General features: G+C 45.8%; 1 protein-coding gene across 2 annotated transcripts in view; it reads left to right on the top strand.

Moving 5' to 3' along the window:
* The window catches only part of LOC144826531 (dual oxidase 1-like), a 1074750-nt gene that overhangs the window by 1015583 nt on the left and 42576 nt on the right, over nt 1–16591 (top strand). For both annotated transcript variants that reach the window (XM_078684961.1, XM_078684960.1), the window contains 3 exons: nt 1221–1453; nt 3172–3330; nt 6690–6845. In XM_078684961.1, the coding sequence (XP_078541087.1) occupies nt 1221–1453; nt 3172–3330; nt 6690–6845 (548 nt within the window). The remainder of the gene's footprint in view (nt 1–1220; nt 1454–3171; nt 3331–6689; nt 6846–16591) is intronic.

The following is a 16591-nucleotide window of genomic DNA, read 5'->3' as shown; positions in this document are numbered from 1 at the left end:
TTGCAAACAAGTTTAAAGTCCTTCCTCACTGTTTATGTCCTCTCTTCATGTTTTAAAAGCAAAGCAAAAAAACTGACCATCCTTTACACCATGTGATCAAGACCTGGGAGGGGTCTGAACGCATCTTGGTGGATGCCTGCTGGAATAAAATACTTCATACCAACTCATCAGATAGTGTGGCTCGTATTACACTTTTGGATTCTGGGAGTGTTTTGTCTTTGGATATATAGTACAGTGACGCCTGAGCATAGGAGCCCCGACCTGTGAGGAATGGCATTTTATTTTGGCATCGCATGTAAGGTAAAAAATAGATGTATACATACATTTGAGTGTAAATACAACCCTCACCCCTAACTCAATAGCACTCTTCCCTATGATCACTATAGCCACCTCAAGCTTTGTCGATATACGCTGTCTTGTGGTAGATAAGTTGTAGTGTCTACTTGACATCTGTATAACTGCAAGATGATCAACAATGTTAACAGCCCTTTGTTCTCTAGACATAACAATCAATATGTGCATATTGGAACTCTAATACTATATGCATGACATTCATATATACATATGCAACAAAGTCCAATCTGAGAATCCTTCCTTTTCCATCACAGTAACCCTTAATAAAATGTAACAATCCCAGTTTTTAGAAGACTTTGGATATATCTTCATGAAAGTAGTTCTCTGTTTCCTTTCACCAACAACAACAACATTCTGAATACTTCTCTGTATTCCCAATGTCTATTACTACAAATCCTTAGCAAGCAATAGGCCTAGGCTAGAGAAATTAGAGATCCCTGTAGTAATGTCCTGCTGCAGCAACATGCTATTAAATTGCTTGGCAAAGGAAGCCATAAACCACTAGGGAAGTTATACTCCAAGGTGTTTTCCTTCTCTCTGGTGTACATGAATGTTTGTGGTCTTCTAGGAATTGTAGTCCATTGTCAAAATGTCGCTGCATAGCACATTCTCTTTGCACACGCAGTCCCACTCCAGGCAGCACTGGTACTCCGTAATGATCTGCAGCCTGTAGTTTGCTGAAAGCAACTTAACACAACCGAGTTTGGAGTACAGCTTTATTACACTAGAGTTACACTAAGCAGTATCTGTATACTCTATCTGTATAGGTTGGAGTGTGACAACATGGAAATCCATTGAATCATCATGTATCTTTCTATAACTAACCGTGTGAATAAATGAAAAGGTAATTTTCCACTTTGTTTCAGGAGTCACTAATCTGAGATTTCAGCGGCCCAATGACTTTGAATACAAATCTGGGCAGTGGGTAAGGATTGCCTGCTTATCCCTAGGAACCAATGAGTACCACCCCTTCACCTTGACCACTGCTCCCCATGAGGACTTTTTGAGCCTGCATATTAGAGCTGCTGGCCCATGGACAACCCGCTTGCGGGAACAGTACTCCACTGAGAGTGTTGCTGAGCTTGGCGGATATCCCAAGGTAGGTGCCTTGTATCAATAAGTGTCATAAAGTTCATCCTCTGCAGCCCCATAGATGCTGTTAAAAAGCTGATATCAAATGTAAATGAGTGTAGTGGTACATCTGGCTTTTTATGCTTTGTCCATGTTGTTGTTCTCATGCTATTTCTTCCCACTATCCAAGTGTGTAAAGAGGTAAATGTGATCATCAATTTGATCTGTAAAGAAAGTATTGTCTTTGTGATCTACAGGAATGATCTAGACAAAAGCAAGTTTTATTTGGACTGCAGTATAACTCATGGTCTGCTGCAGCAGCACCAAGTGGACCGGATTTTCTTGATTGATTATTTGTGCTCAGAGACGCCAAGAAACAAATCCATTTCTGGTGTAATGGCCGGTAGAAATACCAATACGGCCAAACTCAAGTTTTCATATGTCCTAATCAAGGAATTACTGGCTGTATATCGGCTGTATTGGGCCGTTGATTTGGAGAAGTATTCAAAACATTATCCAAAGCCTTGGGCTCAATTGCAGTGTAACTCAGAACACTTTTCTGTCTATAAAATGATACTTTATTTTGTCCTATATCTGTGTGGTCGCCTGTATATTTAATGAAAGCCAGCTGCATGTTCCTATGCATCTTAAACCTCATATTAAAAGATGGGTAGAGATTATTTCCTTGAATTACATTATGGTATGTTATGAAGGATTTTGACATTTTAGCCCACCTCTTATCAATCTACATACCTTAATTGCATGGACACAGAAGCATTTCATACACCCTTAGGTCTTAGGGACGTAAAAAGGCCTGCTAATGACCATACAAATTAATCAGTGGTTTGATGTGGCCTCTGCTCACATCAAGGAATTGATATATTGAATGTGTTGAAGTGGTATGCAGACAGTACAACAACCAACACATGATGTGGACTGTCATGAAACAGATCCCTGAAGCCTTGAGATCAGGAGGCATCCTGACCTATTCAATTCTGTATTATGTGAAGATGTGTGCCTCTGAAATCATACACACCTGGGCCCTGCTATGACTCAGACCATCCTTACTCTGATTCCCCAAACCCAGCCTAATTGCATATCATATTTCCACCGGTATGCCCCATTAGAGAATTACTATTGGAATGGAGTCAAAAGAACATTCTTACCTTCAAAGCATTCTAAATCTATCATAAAATATAGTACAATATTTTACAAAATATTTCTAAGTAGATTGCTGAATTACAAACATTTATAAACATGTCAAAGATTGATCCTTTAGATAACCAGTCTTAACCATGTCAGCCAACACATTTTACAGTGTCTTTCTCCACCGCTTCTTCACGGCCATATTATGACTTCTTGCCCTACGTTGTTCTTGAATCTTAAGTAAAGGTTTTCGGAGCACTGTTTTCAAAAGTTTCCTTAATAGATTTCGATATCTGCACAGTGACAAGCTTCTTCCTCTTATTAAATGAACTCTGTATTTAGAATTCCATATCTCTGACTTGTTGTGCTCCCCAGAGTTCTCACTCCGCCACAAGTACTGGAACATCCATAAGGCACAAATAATCATCCTACTTGTGATGACAGTGGACAGTGATATGTAATTCATTATATCTTTAGATGTAATTAGCACCAATATGTGACAATTACAAACTTATAGGTGCATTGAAATGTAAACAAGCTCTTGTGCCTTTGCAATGTTTCTGCTTGCTGATATTTTTTATTGACTACTTTTCTGTTTAGATCTACCTTGATGGACCCTTTGGGGAGGGGCACCAAGAGTGGAACAAGTTTGAGGTATCTGTGCTTGTGGGAGGAGGCATTGGGGTAACGCCCTTTGCTTCTATTCTCAAAGATCTCGTCTTCAAATCCTCTGTCAATTCCAAGATTCTGTGTAAGAAGGTAAGGATATTGTAACTAAATACAAAAATAATGAATATGTATTAACAGTAGCAGTAATCTAAAATGACTAATACTGAAATAAACTTCAGAATTTATGTCCATTTCCATATTTAAGGAAAGCTTTATTTTAAACTTTACATAGAACCATAGTGACATAATAAGTGCTGTACTTTGTAAGAAGTAGGGATGTGCAATTTTTAAATTATGCTGGCTACAAAGTTCATGACTTTGTAAAAACACATCTTTGTGCACTTCGTACGATTATGTTGGAGGATTGAAATTTCTCTCAAAATTATTTAGTGGGAGATTATTTCATAAAAGAATTTGTGGGAGTATTATCCCATTAGAGATTTGTTGATTTCTTCTCACACATTTTTTAACTTTGCCAGCATCAGAAAATTGAAGAAGTTGGTTAAGTTTGTAAAAACGAATTCCATGAATGGGGCATGGGCACCTTTTGCCTACTTAACACATTTCTAGTTTCTTCCTGCATCGGGAGGGGGGGCGTAGTGGAATCTCCCTAACTTGGACTGCCATTATTAATGCATTGCCGTCCCGAGCAGGGAAAATGTGGGATGGTCAGGATATAGGGTGAGATGACTGTCACTATTTACCCAGTGGTCCTTCAGGAAACAGACTGCTAGGTCACTGGTTTCCACCTTTAAAACCAGTTAGGCTCCAGCCACAGAAACCCTATGATTGCCAGGATGGAGGGATGAGCATCAGACTACCAACTCTTCATTTGCATTCTCACTCTGCCTTCTTTTTCATTGCATCCCGTGACCCATATTATAGCAGGTGCTCCCGTCTGATATTAAAATAGGCTTTCTGTGGATGGTATTGAAGGGAGTTTGGAGCTTAACTTGGATCGCTATCTTCTCCCTGCAATGCCCAAACATTTACAACTTCGAAGCTGTCAATTGGGCGAAGCTTACACTTTGAGAATAGAAACTACCCCCTTTTGAGTATTCATATTGAATCGGTGATACATGCTTTCCAGCTTGGAAGGAGGAGGGGGATACCTACTCCTCCTTCTTAAATAGAAAGAATCGAACAACTACATGTTGTATATCAGAAACAATTTTCTGGCTCGCAGTGTATCATTACTACATTGTGTCTTGCCTTTTTGTGTTCTCAAACCCACAAAATTTGAGAACCACAGGCTTTGAAACTACAAATGTGCTTTATATATCAGGCCCAAAGTTTCTTGTAAGTCAGTGTGAGATAGTTCTCTGTTTCTCGCTTGGTCTCTGGGAGCAATTTCAAGAGTTGAACTTGCAAAAGAGAAAGGTGTCTACAGCTGTCATTAAAATACTTGGCTGTTAAGACTATGAGAAGGTAAGTCTTGGCTAGCAGGAGGTAGCAAATAGGTGTACAGTTTTTGAACTGTCCCCATGGCTAGGAGGTATTTTTTAAGAATGTCCCATGTTTTATGGTTAGACCTTTCTACCTTCTTTAGTCTCATAGAGAGTCAGGAGAGTGGCTATCATATTAGCTGACTGTCACAGTTTTTCATCTCACCTGAACCTTGTGGCATAGCCCAGTTATTGTTTGTTAGAGGGAATATTATTTGCAAACAAAATATTTTTTTAATTATAATTGGGCAAAGCCAGCATTTAAATAACACATATACTAAACCTGAAGATTTGTAGTAGGCAATCATACTTAAATGTTATAAGCCTAAAATGTTATTAAATATGTGTTGGTTTAAGTTAGCCTACATGTCAGTGCAGTGCTAACTGAAAATAATGCATTAACAACCAATGGCGTTTTTTTCTCATTTAGATTGTTGTTTGCCCAAGATGTTTTTCTTCTCTTTGTTACAGATGTTGTAATTTTCCAGAAGCCCTATGTTAGCTAGTGAATACATACTAGTTTTTTATTGCAAAACTGATAGTCAGGTTCTCACAGGGGGGTAGAGGAGGCAACAGGGAGAATGAGTCATGAGTAGAGCAGTCTAGGCCAAAGAATGCAAACAATGTAACTTTTCAAGGTCTGATGTCTAAAGACTAACGTACAAGTGTGCGAAAATGTGGAGTTTGCCTATTTTCAGGATTTTACTGAAACACTATTGGAGAATGCAGGAGATATAAGAAAATAATGTTGCAACATAGAATATCGTGTGTTTCTATTGGTGCGTGTCCCCAGAGTAGCAGCCAGATGAGGAATTACGGATTCCTTTCCCAACTCTCTGAAAGGACTCATCTTTGAGTTTTATACTTCTCTACATGAGAGGTTGCTTAGTCTATTTTTCATTGATTGTCTGCTGAGTTAGAGCTGAGAATATTTTCCACCTTTTCCACCGTGACAGGCAGAGGCTTTATGCTTATGAATTGATTTCTCTCATAAGAACTCTTTATTGATTATCTGAACTGACCCTTTATTGTCACCTCATTCTAATATATTTAGATTCGGGAACTCCCAATAAGAAACACTTTTGTTCCATTATAACAATATAAGTAATCAACCAGAGAGAGAGAAAGAAGTATAAGGAGTCACTCTTGATCCCCCCTGATGGTAATATCAAATAAGCAACAAAAGAGTGCAACCAAAAGAAGAGAAAAGAAGAGCCGACAAAAGAAGTCACTCTTGTTTGTAAAAAGAACTCTCACTCACCAACCTAGTTGGAGACATGCTTCATCATTGGGTTCCCACCAGAGAGGCCGAGTGCCTCCCTGGTGTGCTATAAATTATAATGCCTGACTACAGCAGAGCGGGTTTTCTTGAGAAAATAAAGAGTTAATTTTTACAGGCATTGAATTTATGCCAGTTTGATGTCATCCATTTCTACCCCTCCCCTAGATATTTAGTAATGTTGTTAGGTATCTGACATTTAAGAGAGTCTGCAAAATGGCTATGCATAAATACACACTGCCTTTGCAGCTGTTGTTTGTCAGGATATATTGTTTTAAATATTGTGCTGAATAAAAACAATTGCCTGAATATTGACTACCAAAATACAAATAAGGTAAGTATACAGGCAAAATGTAGATTAACAATGAACTCTTTACTGTTCTAAATATATATGTCATCAAGGTATGCATAGTAACCCTACACTTATAAAAGTTTACCTTCATGATTTTTTAGTAGTAAATAATGAAGTATTGATATTTTCTTAGCACAATCTTTAAAACGAAATATTAGAATGGAATACCCTTTAGGTGATCTGATGAGATTTTGTCGCAGTTTTGGGTAAATATGCAACAGGATATGATACGTGATTGTTAATGTTAAAGCAGTTTTACTTTCTCATTTACTTCTCATTACCAGGCATCTTTTGAATGCATTTCACCTTCTCACATTTGATACAAGAAATGGCAATTTTTCATTTAACCTCAGAGTGGGTTATGTCTTTTCAGGTTTACTTCATCTGGGTGACCCGGACCCAGCATCAGTTTGAGTGGGTGGCTGACATCATTCGGGAGGTGGAAGAAAATGACAAAAATGATCTGGTGTCCGTCCACATTTACATCACACAGCTAGCCGAGAAGTTTGACCTACGCACAACCATGCTGGTAAGATGGCATAGACAGGCCGGTGAGGGAACCAAATCTTCATTATCACATTCTACCTCAATGATGACAATATGATAATTTATTCATGAGGAGAAGACAAAATAATCCATTATCAAACTGGGACTTATGGTAATTTTGCAGAAGTGCTCATATCCTTTCATGAAGCAATAGTTATTAATAGAAACAAAGAGGGATGGGTATGTGTTAGACCTGTCTGGCCTTTTGCGTAGTCCCTCTAATTTATTATTTATTTTGTCCCCTTTTAGCCCCTCATGCCTTTATTTATTTTTGTGTCCACTAGATTTTTCAAGGTGTTGGTCTAGGGGATAGGTGCTCTTTCGCCCTCATAGTTCTTCACCTCAGGCCTAGAGGCCTTCCTGACAGAAATTCCCTTGGAGTCACAAAATGGTGGCTACCAACTGTCACCACTGACAAACCTAGAACCTGTCCCATAGGATAGAGTAGGACATTCCAGAACCTTCTGGTCCCTTCTGGACCTCTGAGGGTCAGCCTATAAAAGGCGGAATGCTGGTCAGCCATTTTGTCTTACCAGAGAGAGTCAGCTGGAGGACAGGCTGTAGCAGAAGGTGGGGGTAGGATAGTCAAAGGGTTGACCTCCTAGTCTAAGGACGCTGCCTTATTGATTCACCACCCTTCCTCCCTTGGGTTACTTGACTTGTCCCCGCTGCTTGGGATTACTGGAGACCCTGGGTGCCTGACCAACCCCTAGTCTGGAAGTACGGGGGTGTGAGAAGGAGAAGGAGACTGCGGCGCTGTGGAGCGCAGTCCTCTGCCTAGCTGGAAAAGACTGTAGACAGACTCTGCTGAGGGTTGCTAAGCAGAAGGGGAGTACCATCTAGCCCTTCCAATCGATCCCCCCTCCTCTGGTAACGTGGGTCTGAACTGTCTTGAGATCTCCAGAGTGATAATCCTGCACTGGGACGATATTAAGGATAGTGCCCCAGAGCAACTCGACTCCCAAATTACTCCTTACCCTCGCTTGTGTCAAAATCCTGTGGGTACTGAGGGAAATTATCGTGCCCCTGCCGGGCGCCCCCTGCCTTCACCTCCAGCGGATTCCTGGTTTATGGCAGAGAGGCTCGGAGAAGCCGTTGAGCGGTAGTGTCCTGGTACCACTTCTGCGTGGAGGAGAGGGAGAAGCGTCTCTCCTTGGTGTCAGCGCAGTGGAGGCGGGTCCGGTGGGAGTGTCCTGAGGCCCGAGGTGAGAGGCGGCGCCAGCGTGGGCGTCCCGCGCATGTCAGGAGGAGTAGTGCGTCCCTCGACCGGCGCGAAGGAGAGGTGAGGAGAAGCACCGGAGGAGTCTGTGGGGAAATCCCCTCGCGGGAGCTCCGTGGGAGGAGCGGCTGACTGGGGACGGGAGCGGAGCCCTTCCCACCCCCGGGAGAACCAACGCCGAGATCCCTGGCACTTGTGGTAAAAGGACTGAACCCTCCCGCTTGCAGGGCCGATTCACAGGCCGGAAGCCAGCCAAAGTAGCGGAATAGGTGAGGAGAGGGAGGGAAAGTAACGGAGGAGATCTGCAATCCTTTTGGTAACTGGTGAGAGTGAAGATTCTCCCCCAAAGCTTGGAGTGGGGAGGACTTATAAACAGCGACTAAACTGTCCTCATGTAGTCAGGCCTATAAGGAATCGGGCTAGGTAACAGTCGATGACTAAGAGAGGTTGATTGCATATACTCTGTAAAACCTTGGGAAACAGCTGAAGGTTGAATTAAACTCTTGAAAATTACTGCCAGAAGTATCTGAAGTGGCCAAATAGCCCTGTTTACAGGCAGAAGGAGGAAAGTTAGAGTTGAGAAGCTGTATATGCTAGCCTGTATTTATGAAGGAGCCAAATCTAGAAAATATTCCTTTAAAAGTATAAAACACTTCACAGAAGTCAAGTCTAACAAATTTTGGAGTCTAATGTAATGTGCTGTTGGTGCTGATTAATGATTTAAGTTAGCAACTTTAAAAGTATTATTATTTCCATGTCAAACTGTAATGTACTAAGCTGTGAATTCTAAAGACAAGAGAGCAAATATTATTTTTATAAACAAGCTCATATTTTTCCAAACATTGGTGTAGCGTCCTTTTTGAGTGAAATTGCGTTGATTTACTGCTGGGTGGTTTGCAACCTTTACACATGTGCCTCTAAGTGATAGTGTCTTACCCTAGGCCAGGCTACCCTAGGTGACCTGACATATTTAGGTTCCAACAAGTTGGTGGCAGCGGTGGGATCCTGACTGTGGTTGCAACTACTCTGTAGTAATTGAGCGTAATTCACTAGCCTACACCAGGAGTTTTCTCCTAGCGGCCCTCCTAATTCTTATTTTTGTTTTTTTCAAATTTGTTCCTGGTGGTGGGGTGGAGGTAGCTTCAGGTTGCCTTGCAACTCTATTCTTCTTGTGTGTGTAGCTTTGAATTGCCTGTGGTAAAATGGAGTTTGCACTAGAAAAACTAGACACCTATTCGGTGGCTCAGCTAAAAGATTTCTGTCAACAATTGGGAGTGTTCTTTAAGCGTGGTGCCAAGAAGGGGGAACTCCAGACCAGTTTGAAGGCTTGAGTGGAAGCACGCAATGAGGAGGGAACGGTGGAAGAGGAGGAATCGGACAGAGGTACTGTCATTGATAGGACTGCGGAATGTTCCCCGGGGGTGGGTGAGATGTCAATCAGCTCCAAGGCAACATCACGGGAGGGCAGCAGTGTGTCATCGAGAGGGTTGTCAGAAACCGAGTTAGCTGACAGGAGAGAGGATAGACTGTTAAGGTGGGAAATAGCAAAAATGGAGTTGGAAGAAAAGAGGGAGGGGAGGAGGTTAGAACAGGAGAAGGAAGAGCGGAGAATGGCTCATGAATCAAACTAAAAGAATTAGAAATCCAGGCCCTGCAACGGGGACCCTTTCCAACTCCAAATGGTGGCAGCGAAACCAGAGAACCAACCAGGGAGTCCAGACCCTACCTGCCTAAGGATATAATTGCCAGCTATAGTCAGGGGGATGACATAGCCAAGTGGCTGGCAGCCTATGAAGTCTCCTTAAGAGCCCATGGGATCCAGGAGAAGCACTGGGGGGGTGGGTTGTATAAGTACATGCCTCCTACTGGTCGGGACACCTTGCTGGCCTTGGAATCAGAGAAGCAGAACAACTACCCCACCATGAAGCTAGCATTGGTCAGGAAGTTTGGGCTTACCCCGGAAAGGTATCGCCAGAAGTTCAGGGGGAGCCACAAGTTAAGCACCCAGTACTGGGTGGACTTCCTTGATTATGCAAGAAAGGCATTGGAGGGCTGGGTAAAGGGCAGTGAGGTGAGGGATTATGAGGGGTTGTATGATCTATTTTTGAAAGAGCACCTCCTCGAGACATGCTTTCCCGAGCTGCCCCAACACCTGGTGGACAGCAAGCTGACCAATCCCCGGAAGCTTGCAGAGGAGGCGGACATCTGGGCAAGTACCCGGGTGTCCTCAAAGGGGACTGGAGGGGATTCCCAAAAGGCCGGACAGGGCGCCCCCCATAAGAAGGAGGGGGGAGATCAAAAAAGGGAGTTCTCTAAAGGTCCCCAAAACAATTTCCAGGGAAAGGGAACAGGTTTCACCCCTAAGGCAAACCCGCCCAGGAACCCTAATCCTGGCCAAAGCCAGCAGCCAAGGGTTCTCCACTGCTTCGAATGTGGTGGTGTTGGACATTATAAGGGAGATGTCAGATGCCCAAAAAGACCACCCCCTCCCACCGGAGGAAAACCACAGGGAGTAGCTAGTGTAGCGCTCTGGGAGGAGTTGCCCTTAGATAAGGGGGGTGAGTGGGCGGGTGTCACCTTAGTGTCCCTGGGAGAACGGGAGATGGTTCCTAAGATCCAGGTGCCCCCAAATACTGTTAAATATGGGCAATGGATCACCATCAATGGCCAGAGAGGGGAGGCTCTGAGAGATACAGGAGCCAGTATGACTATGGTGAGAAGTCAACTGGTGTCTCCAGAGCAGGTGGTTCCCAATGTACTCCACCCCGCCGCGATGGCTGACGGCAGAATGGGCCACTATCCCGTGGCTGAGGTTCCCTTTGAGTGGGAAGGGGTTGCAGGTTCACTTCGAGTTGCCGTAAGCCCTGCCGTGCCAGTTGATTGTCTGCTGGGGAATGATATGGAGCACAATGCTTGGAGAGAGGTGGAATACCGGACGCATTCTGCGATGCTGGGTACACCTGACTGGGCCTGTGTGAGCACAAGGTCTGCGACTACCCGGAGAGGGAGTTCGCTTGGGTTGGAGCCTGGAACAATGGCCCAACCCGCTGCCAAAAAGGGACAGACCCGAAGACAGGAAGAGCCTGCTTCGGCTTCCGCACCCCATGTGACAGATCGGCCACCTGCGGTGGTGGACCAGGAGTCCGTGGAGGGGGAAGTAGACTCTCTGGAGGATTTACCCATCCCTGCTGAGTGGCATGTGGAGGGAGGACCTACCAGAGAGGAATTCTGTAAGGGGCAGAGGGAGTGCCCTACCCTTGAGGGACTGAGGCTTCAGGCTGAAGCCCAGGCAGCAGGTGATGTTACGGGACACTACCATATTTACTGGGAGGATGGACTCCTCTACAGTGAACCCAAGGTACCCTTACCTGGTTCATCAAGGGCCTTGGTAGTCCCGCAACAATATCGAGCCTTTCTGCTGGAATTGGCTCATGCTATACCCTTGGCAGGACACTTAGGTCAGGACAAGACCTTTGCTCGGCTTGTCCTCCACTTTTACTGGCCTCAGATGAAAGTGGCGTCCAACACCTACTGTCGGACATGTGTATCCTGCCAGGCCAGTGGGAAAACAGGGGTGAAGCTGAAAGCTCCTCTGGAACCACTTCCCGTCGTTAGCACCCCCTTTGAAAGGGTGGGCATCGACATTGTAGGGCCATTGGATCCACCAACAACAGCTGGTCACAGGTTCGTCCTGGTTCTGGTGGATCATGCCACACGGTATCCAGAGGCAATTCCCCTAAGGACTGTCACTGCACCTGTGGTGGCTAGGCCCTAATGGGGATCTTTACCCGAGTGGGTTTCCCCAAAGAAGTTGTGTCTGACAGGGGGACCAACTTTATGTCAGCTTACATGCGGGCAATGTGGAAGGAGTGTGGAGTGACCTACCGGTTCACCACTCCTTATCACCCCCAGTCGAATGGACTGGTTGAGAGGTTCAACAAAACCTTGAAGGGCATGATCAGAAGTCTGCCCGAAAGCCTGCGGAGGAAATGGGACGTCCTCCTACCCTGTTTGCTATTCTCCTACAGGGAAGTGCCACAGAAGGGAGTGGGCTTCAGCCCCTTTGAACTTCTGTATGGGCACCCTGTACGTGGTCCTCTCAGCCTGGTGAAGGATGGTTGGCAGAAGTCTCCCAGGAAACCCCCCCAGGATGTGGTGAGCTACATGCTGGCCTTCAGGAGCCAAATGGCGAAGTTTTGGAAGCAAGCTTCTGACAACTTGGAGGCCAGCCAGGCAGTCATGAAAGAGTGGTATGACCACAACGCTCACCAGGTGGAATTGGAGCCTGGCCAGAAAGTGTGGGTGATGGAACCTGGAGAGCTTAGTGCCCTCTAGGATCGCTGGACAGGCCCATTTGAAGTGTTGGAAAAGAAGGGTAAGGCCACATACCTGGTGGACCTTAAGACCCCTCGACAGCCCCTACGGGTGCTGCATGCCAACCGACTCAAACCCCACCATGAGAGGCCCGAGGTCATCTTAATGATGGTGACTGATGGGGGAGAGGAAGCGGAAAGCGAACCTCTCCCAGACTTGTTCTTGTCTCAAGAGAAGGATGGATCAGTGGAGGGAGTGATTCTCTCTCCCACTCTAACTCCTAAACAGCGGGAGGACTGCCGCCAGATACTGGAGCAGTACTCTACGTTGTTCTCCCTTGTCCCGGGAAGGACTCACCTGTGTACCCATGATGTGGACACAGGGGACAGCCCACCAGTGAAGTCAAAGACCTACCGGCTGTCCGACAAGGTGAAGGCTAGCATCCGTGGAGAGGTTGCCAAGATGCTAGAGCTAGGAGTTATAGAACCTTCCAGCAGCCCTTGGTCCAGCCCGGTGGTGCTAGTGCCAAAAGCCGCTCCACCAGGCACCACACCAGAACTGAGGTTCTGTGTGGATTACCGGGGACTGAACTCAGTTACAAAGACTGATGCTCATCCGATCCTTAGGGCGGATGAATTAATTGACCGGCTAGGAGCTGCCCAATACCTAAGTACCTTTGACCTCACTTCAGGGTACTGGCAGATCTCCTTGACAGATGGAGCAAAGGAAAGGTCAGCCTTCTCCACGCCTGATGGACACTTCCAATTTTGTGTGATGCCCTTTGGGCTCAAAAATGCCCCTGCCACATTTCAGCGGCTGGTGAATCAGGTCCTCTCTGGAATGGAGAGTTTCTCCGCTGCCTACCTGGATGACATTACTGTCTTCAGTAGCAGTTGGGAGGACCATTTGCAACATTTGCAAGCAGTTCTCCAGGCCCTGAAACAAGCTGGATTGACAATCAAGGCCAGCAAATGCCAGATTGGGCAGGGGTCGGTTGTGTACCTTGGACACTTGGTGGGTAGGGGGACAGTGCAGCCCCTGCAGGCAAAGATTGAGGCAATCATGGCCTGGGAACCCCCCAAGACACAGACTGAGGTCCGAGCTTTCCTGGGCCTCACAGGCTACTACCGTCGCTTTGTGAAGGGGTATGGCACTATTGTAGCGCCCCTCACAGAGCTCACCTCCAAGAAACAACCTCGACGGGTAGTTTGGACGAACGCTTGTCAGCAAGCTTTTGAGAAACTGAAGCAGGCAATGTGTGCAGCACCGGTCCTGAGGGCCCCAGACTTCTCCAAGGAGTTCATTGTCCAGACAGATGCATCAGAACATGGCATTGGGGCAGTGTTATCGCAACTGAATGAAGAGGGCCTGGATCAGCCTGTAGTCTTCTTATCCAGGAGACTGCTTCCCCGGGAACAGAAGTGGAGTGCAATTGAGAGGGAAGCTTTCGCGGTGGTGTGGGCTCTGAAGGAAGCTGCGGCCATACCTGTTTGGCTCGCACTTCCTGGTTCAGACTGACCACCGACCCCTTCGTTGGCTAATGCAGATGAAGGGGGAGAATCCCAAGCTTTTGAGGTGGTCCATCTCCCTACAGGGAATGGACTTCCGGGTGGAACATCGACCTGGAGTGGACCACGCCAATGCAGACGGTCTTTCCAGGTATTTCTGCCTTAGTGATGAGGACTCCCAAGGGGTTGGGTAGCTCTCCCCACTTTCAGCTGGGGGGGACGCGTGTTAGACCTGTCTGGCCTTTTGCGTAGTCCCTCTAATTTATTATTTATTTTGTCCCCTTTTAGCCCCTCATGCCTTTATTTATTTTTGTGTCCACTAGATTTTTCAAGGTGTTGGTCTAGGGGATAGGTGCTCTTTCGCCCTCATAGTTCTTCACCTCAGGCCTAGAGGCCTTCCTGACAGAAATTCCCTTGGAGTCACAAAATGGTGGCTACCAACTGTCACCACTGACAAACCTAGAACCTGTCCCATAGGATAGAGTAGGGCATTCCAGAACCTTCTGGTCCCTTCTGGACCTCTGAGGGTCAGCCTATAAAAGGCGGAATGCTGGTCAGCCATTTTGTCTTACCAGAGAGAGTCAGCTGGAGGACAGGCTGTAGCAGAAGGTGGGGGTAGGATAGTCAAAGGGTTGACCTCCTAGTCTAAGGTCGCTGCCTTATTGTTTCACCACCCTTCCTCCCTTGGGTTACTTGACTTGTCCCCGCTGCTTGGGATTACTGGAGACCCTGGACGCCTGACCAACCCCTAGTCTGGAAGTACGGGGGTGTGAGAAGGAGAAGGAGACTGCGGCGCTGTGGAGCGCAGTCCTCTGCCTAGCTGGAAAAGACTCTAGACAGACTCTGCTGAGGGTTGCTAAGAAGAAGGGGAGTACCATCGAGCCCTTCCAATCGATCCCCCCTCCTCTGGTAACGTGGGTCTGAACTGTCTTGAGATCTCCAGAGTGATAATCCTGCACTGGGACAATATTAAGGATAGTGCCCCAGAGCAACTCGACTCCCGAATTACTCCTTACCCTCGCTTGTGTCAAAATCCTGTGGGTACTGAGGGAAATTATCGTGCCCCTGCCGGGCGCCCCCTGCCTTCACCTCCAGCGGATTCCTGGTTTATGGCAGAGAGGCTCGGAGAAGCCGTCGAGCGGTAGTGTCCTGGTACCGCTTCTGCGTGGAGGAGAGGGAGAAGCGTCTCTCCTTGGTGTCAGCGCAGTGGAGGCGGGTCCGGTGGGAGTGTCCTGAGGCCCGAGGTGAGAGGCGGCGCCAGCGTGGGCGTCCCGCGCATGTCAGGAGGAGTAGTGCTTCCCTCGACCGGCGCGAAGGAGAGGTGAGGAGAAGCACCGGAGGAGTCTGTGGGGAAATCCGCTCGCGGGAGCTCCGCGGGAGGAGCGGCTGACTGGGGACGGGAGCGGAGCCCTTCCCACCCCCGGGAGAACCAACGCCGAGATCCCTGGCACTTGTGGTAAAAGGACTGAACCCTCCCGCTTACAGGGCCGATTCACTGGCCGGAAGCCAGCCAAAGTAGCGGAATAGGTGAGGAGAGGGAGGGAAAGTAACGGAGGAGATCTGCAATCCTTTTGGTAACTGGTGAGAGTGAAGATTCTCCCCCAAAGCTTGGAGTGGGGAGGACTTATAAACAGCGACTAAACTGTCCTCATGTAGTCAGGCCTATAAGGAATTGGGCTAGGTAACAGTCGATGACTAAGAGAGGTTGATTGCATATACTCTGTAAAACCTTGGGAAACAGCTGAAGGTTGAATTAAACTCTTGAAAATTACTGCCAGAAGTATCTGAAGTGGCCAAATAGCCCTGTTTACAGGCAGAAGGAGGGAAGTTAGAGTTGAGAAGCTGTATATGCTAGCCTGTATTTATGAAGGAGCCAAATCTAGAAAATATTCCTTTAAAAGTATAAAACACTTCACAGAAGTCAAGTCTAACAAATTTTGGAGTCTAATGTAATGTGCTGTTGGTGCTGATTAATGATTTAAGTTAGCAACTTTAAAAGTATTATTATTTCCATGTCAAACTGTAATGTACTAAGCTGTGAACTCTAAAGACAAGAGAGCAAAGATTATTTTTATAAACAAGCTCATATTTTTCCAAACATTGGTGTAGCGTCCTTTTTGAGTGAAATTGCGTTGATTTACTGCTGGGTGGTTTGCAACCTTTACACATGTGCCTCTATGTGATAGTGTCTTACCCTAGGCCAGGCTACCCTAGGTGACCTGACATATTTAGGTTCCAACAGTATGTTATAATCATTCTCCTCATCATGACCTCAGTTCCGCCATCACTCTGCTACTCCCTCCTTCTTTCCCAAATATATCCAAGCATCTGGGAGTGTATAAAAATTTGCATTTTGATGCGATGCTAGGAATGCAGGATTAACAGTAGGTTTCATGGAAGCTTACATATAACTACGCTTATAAAAATATGTAATTTTATGTAATTTTATTGTATTTTCCATTTTAGTTTGCATTGATGAGTATCACAAATGTGTTTACGATATTCCATTTCTTTGTTCTTTGTCGAGGCATTTCTCTAGTAAAGAGTTTTCACAAGCAGCAATACAACATTCAATATATATTATAATGCTGACACAACTGAACATATAAGTATGTATACATTTATTATGCATGTACACATTATATGGTATTTTTATAGCACAAACCTTGCCAAAAGGCAGCAAAGCGC

Source organism: Lissotriton helveticus, chromosome 3_2, assembly GCF_964261635.1.
Source record: "Lissotriton helveticus chromosome 3_2, aLisHel1.1, whole genome shotgun sequence".
Taxonomy (NCBI): domain Eukaryota; kingdom Metazoa; phylum Chordata; class Amphibia; order Caudata; family Salamandridae; genus Lissotriton; species Lissotriton helveticus.
The sequence above is the reverse complement of the archived record's forward strand: the minus strand, read 5'-3'. Positions and strand labels throughout refer to the sequence as shown.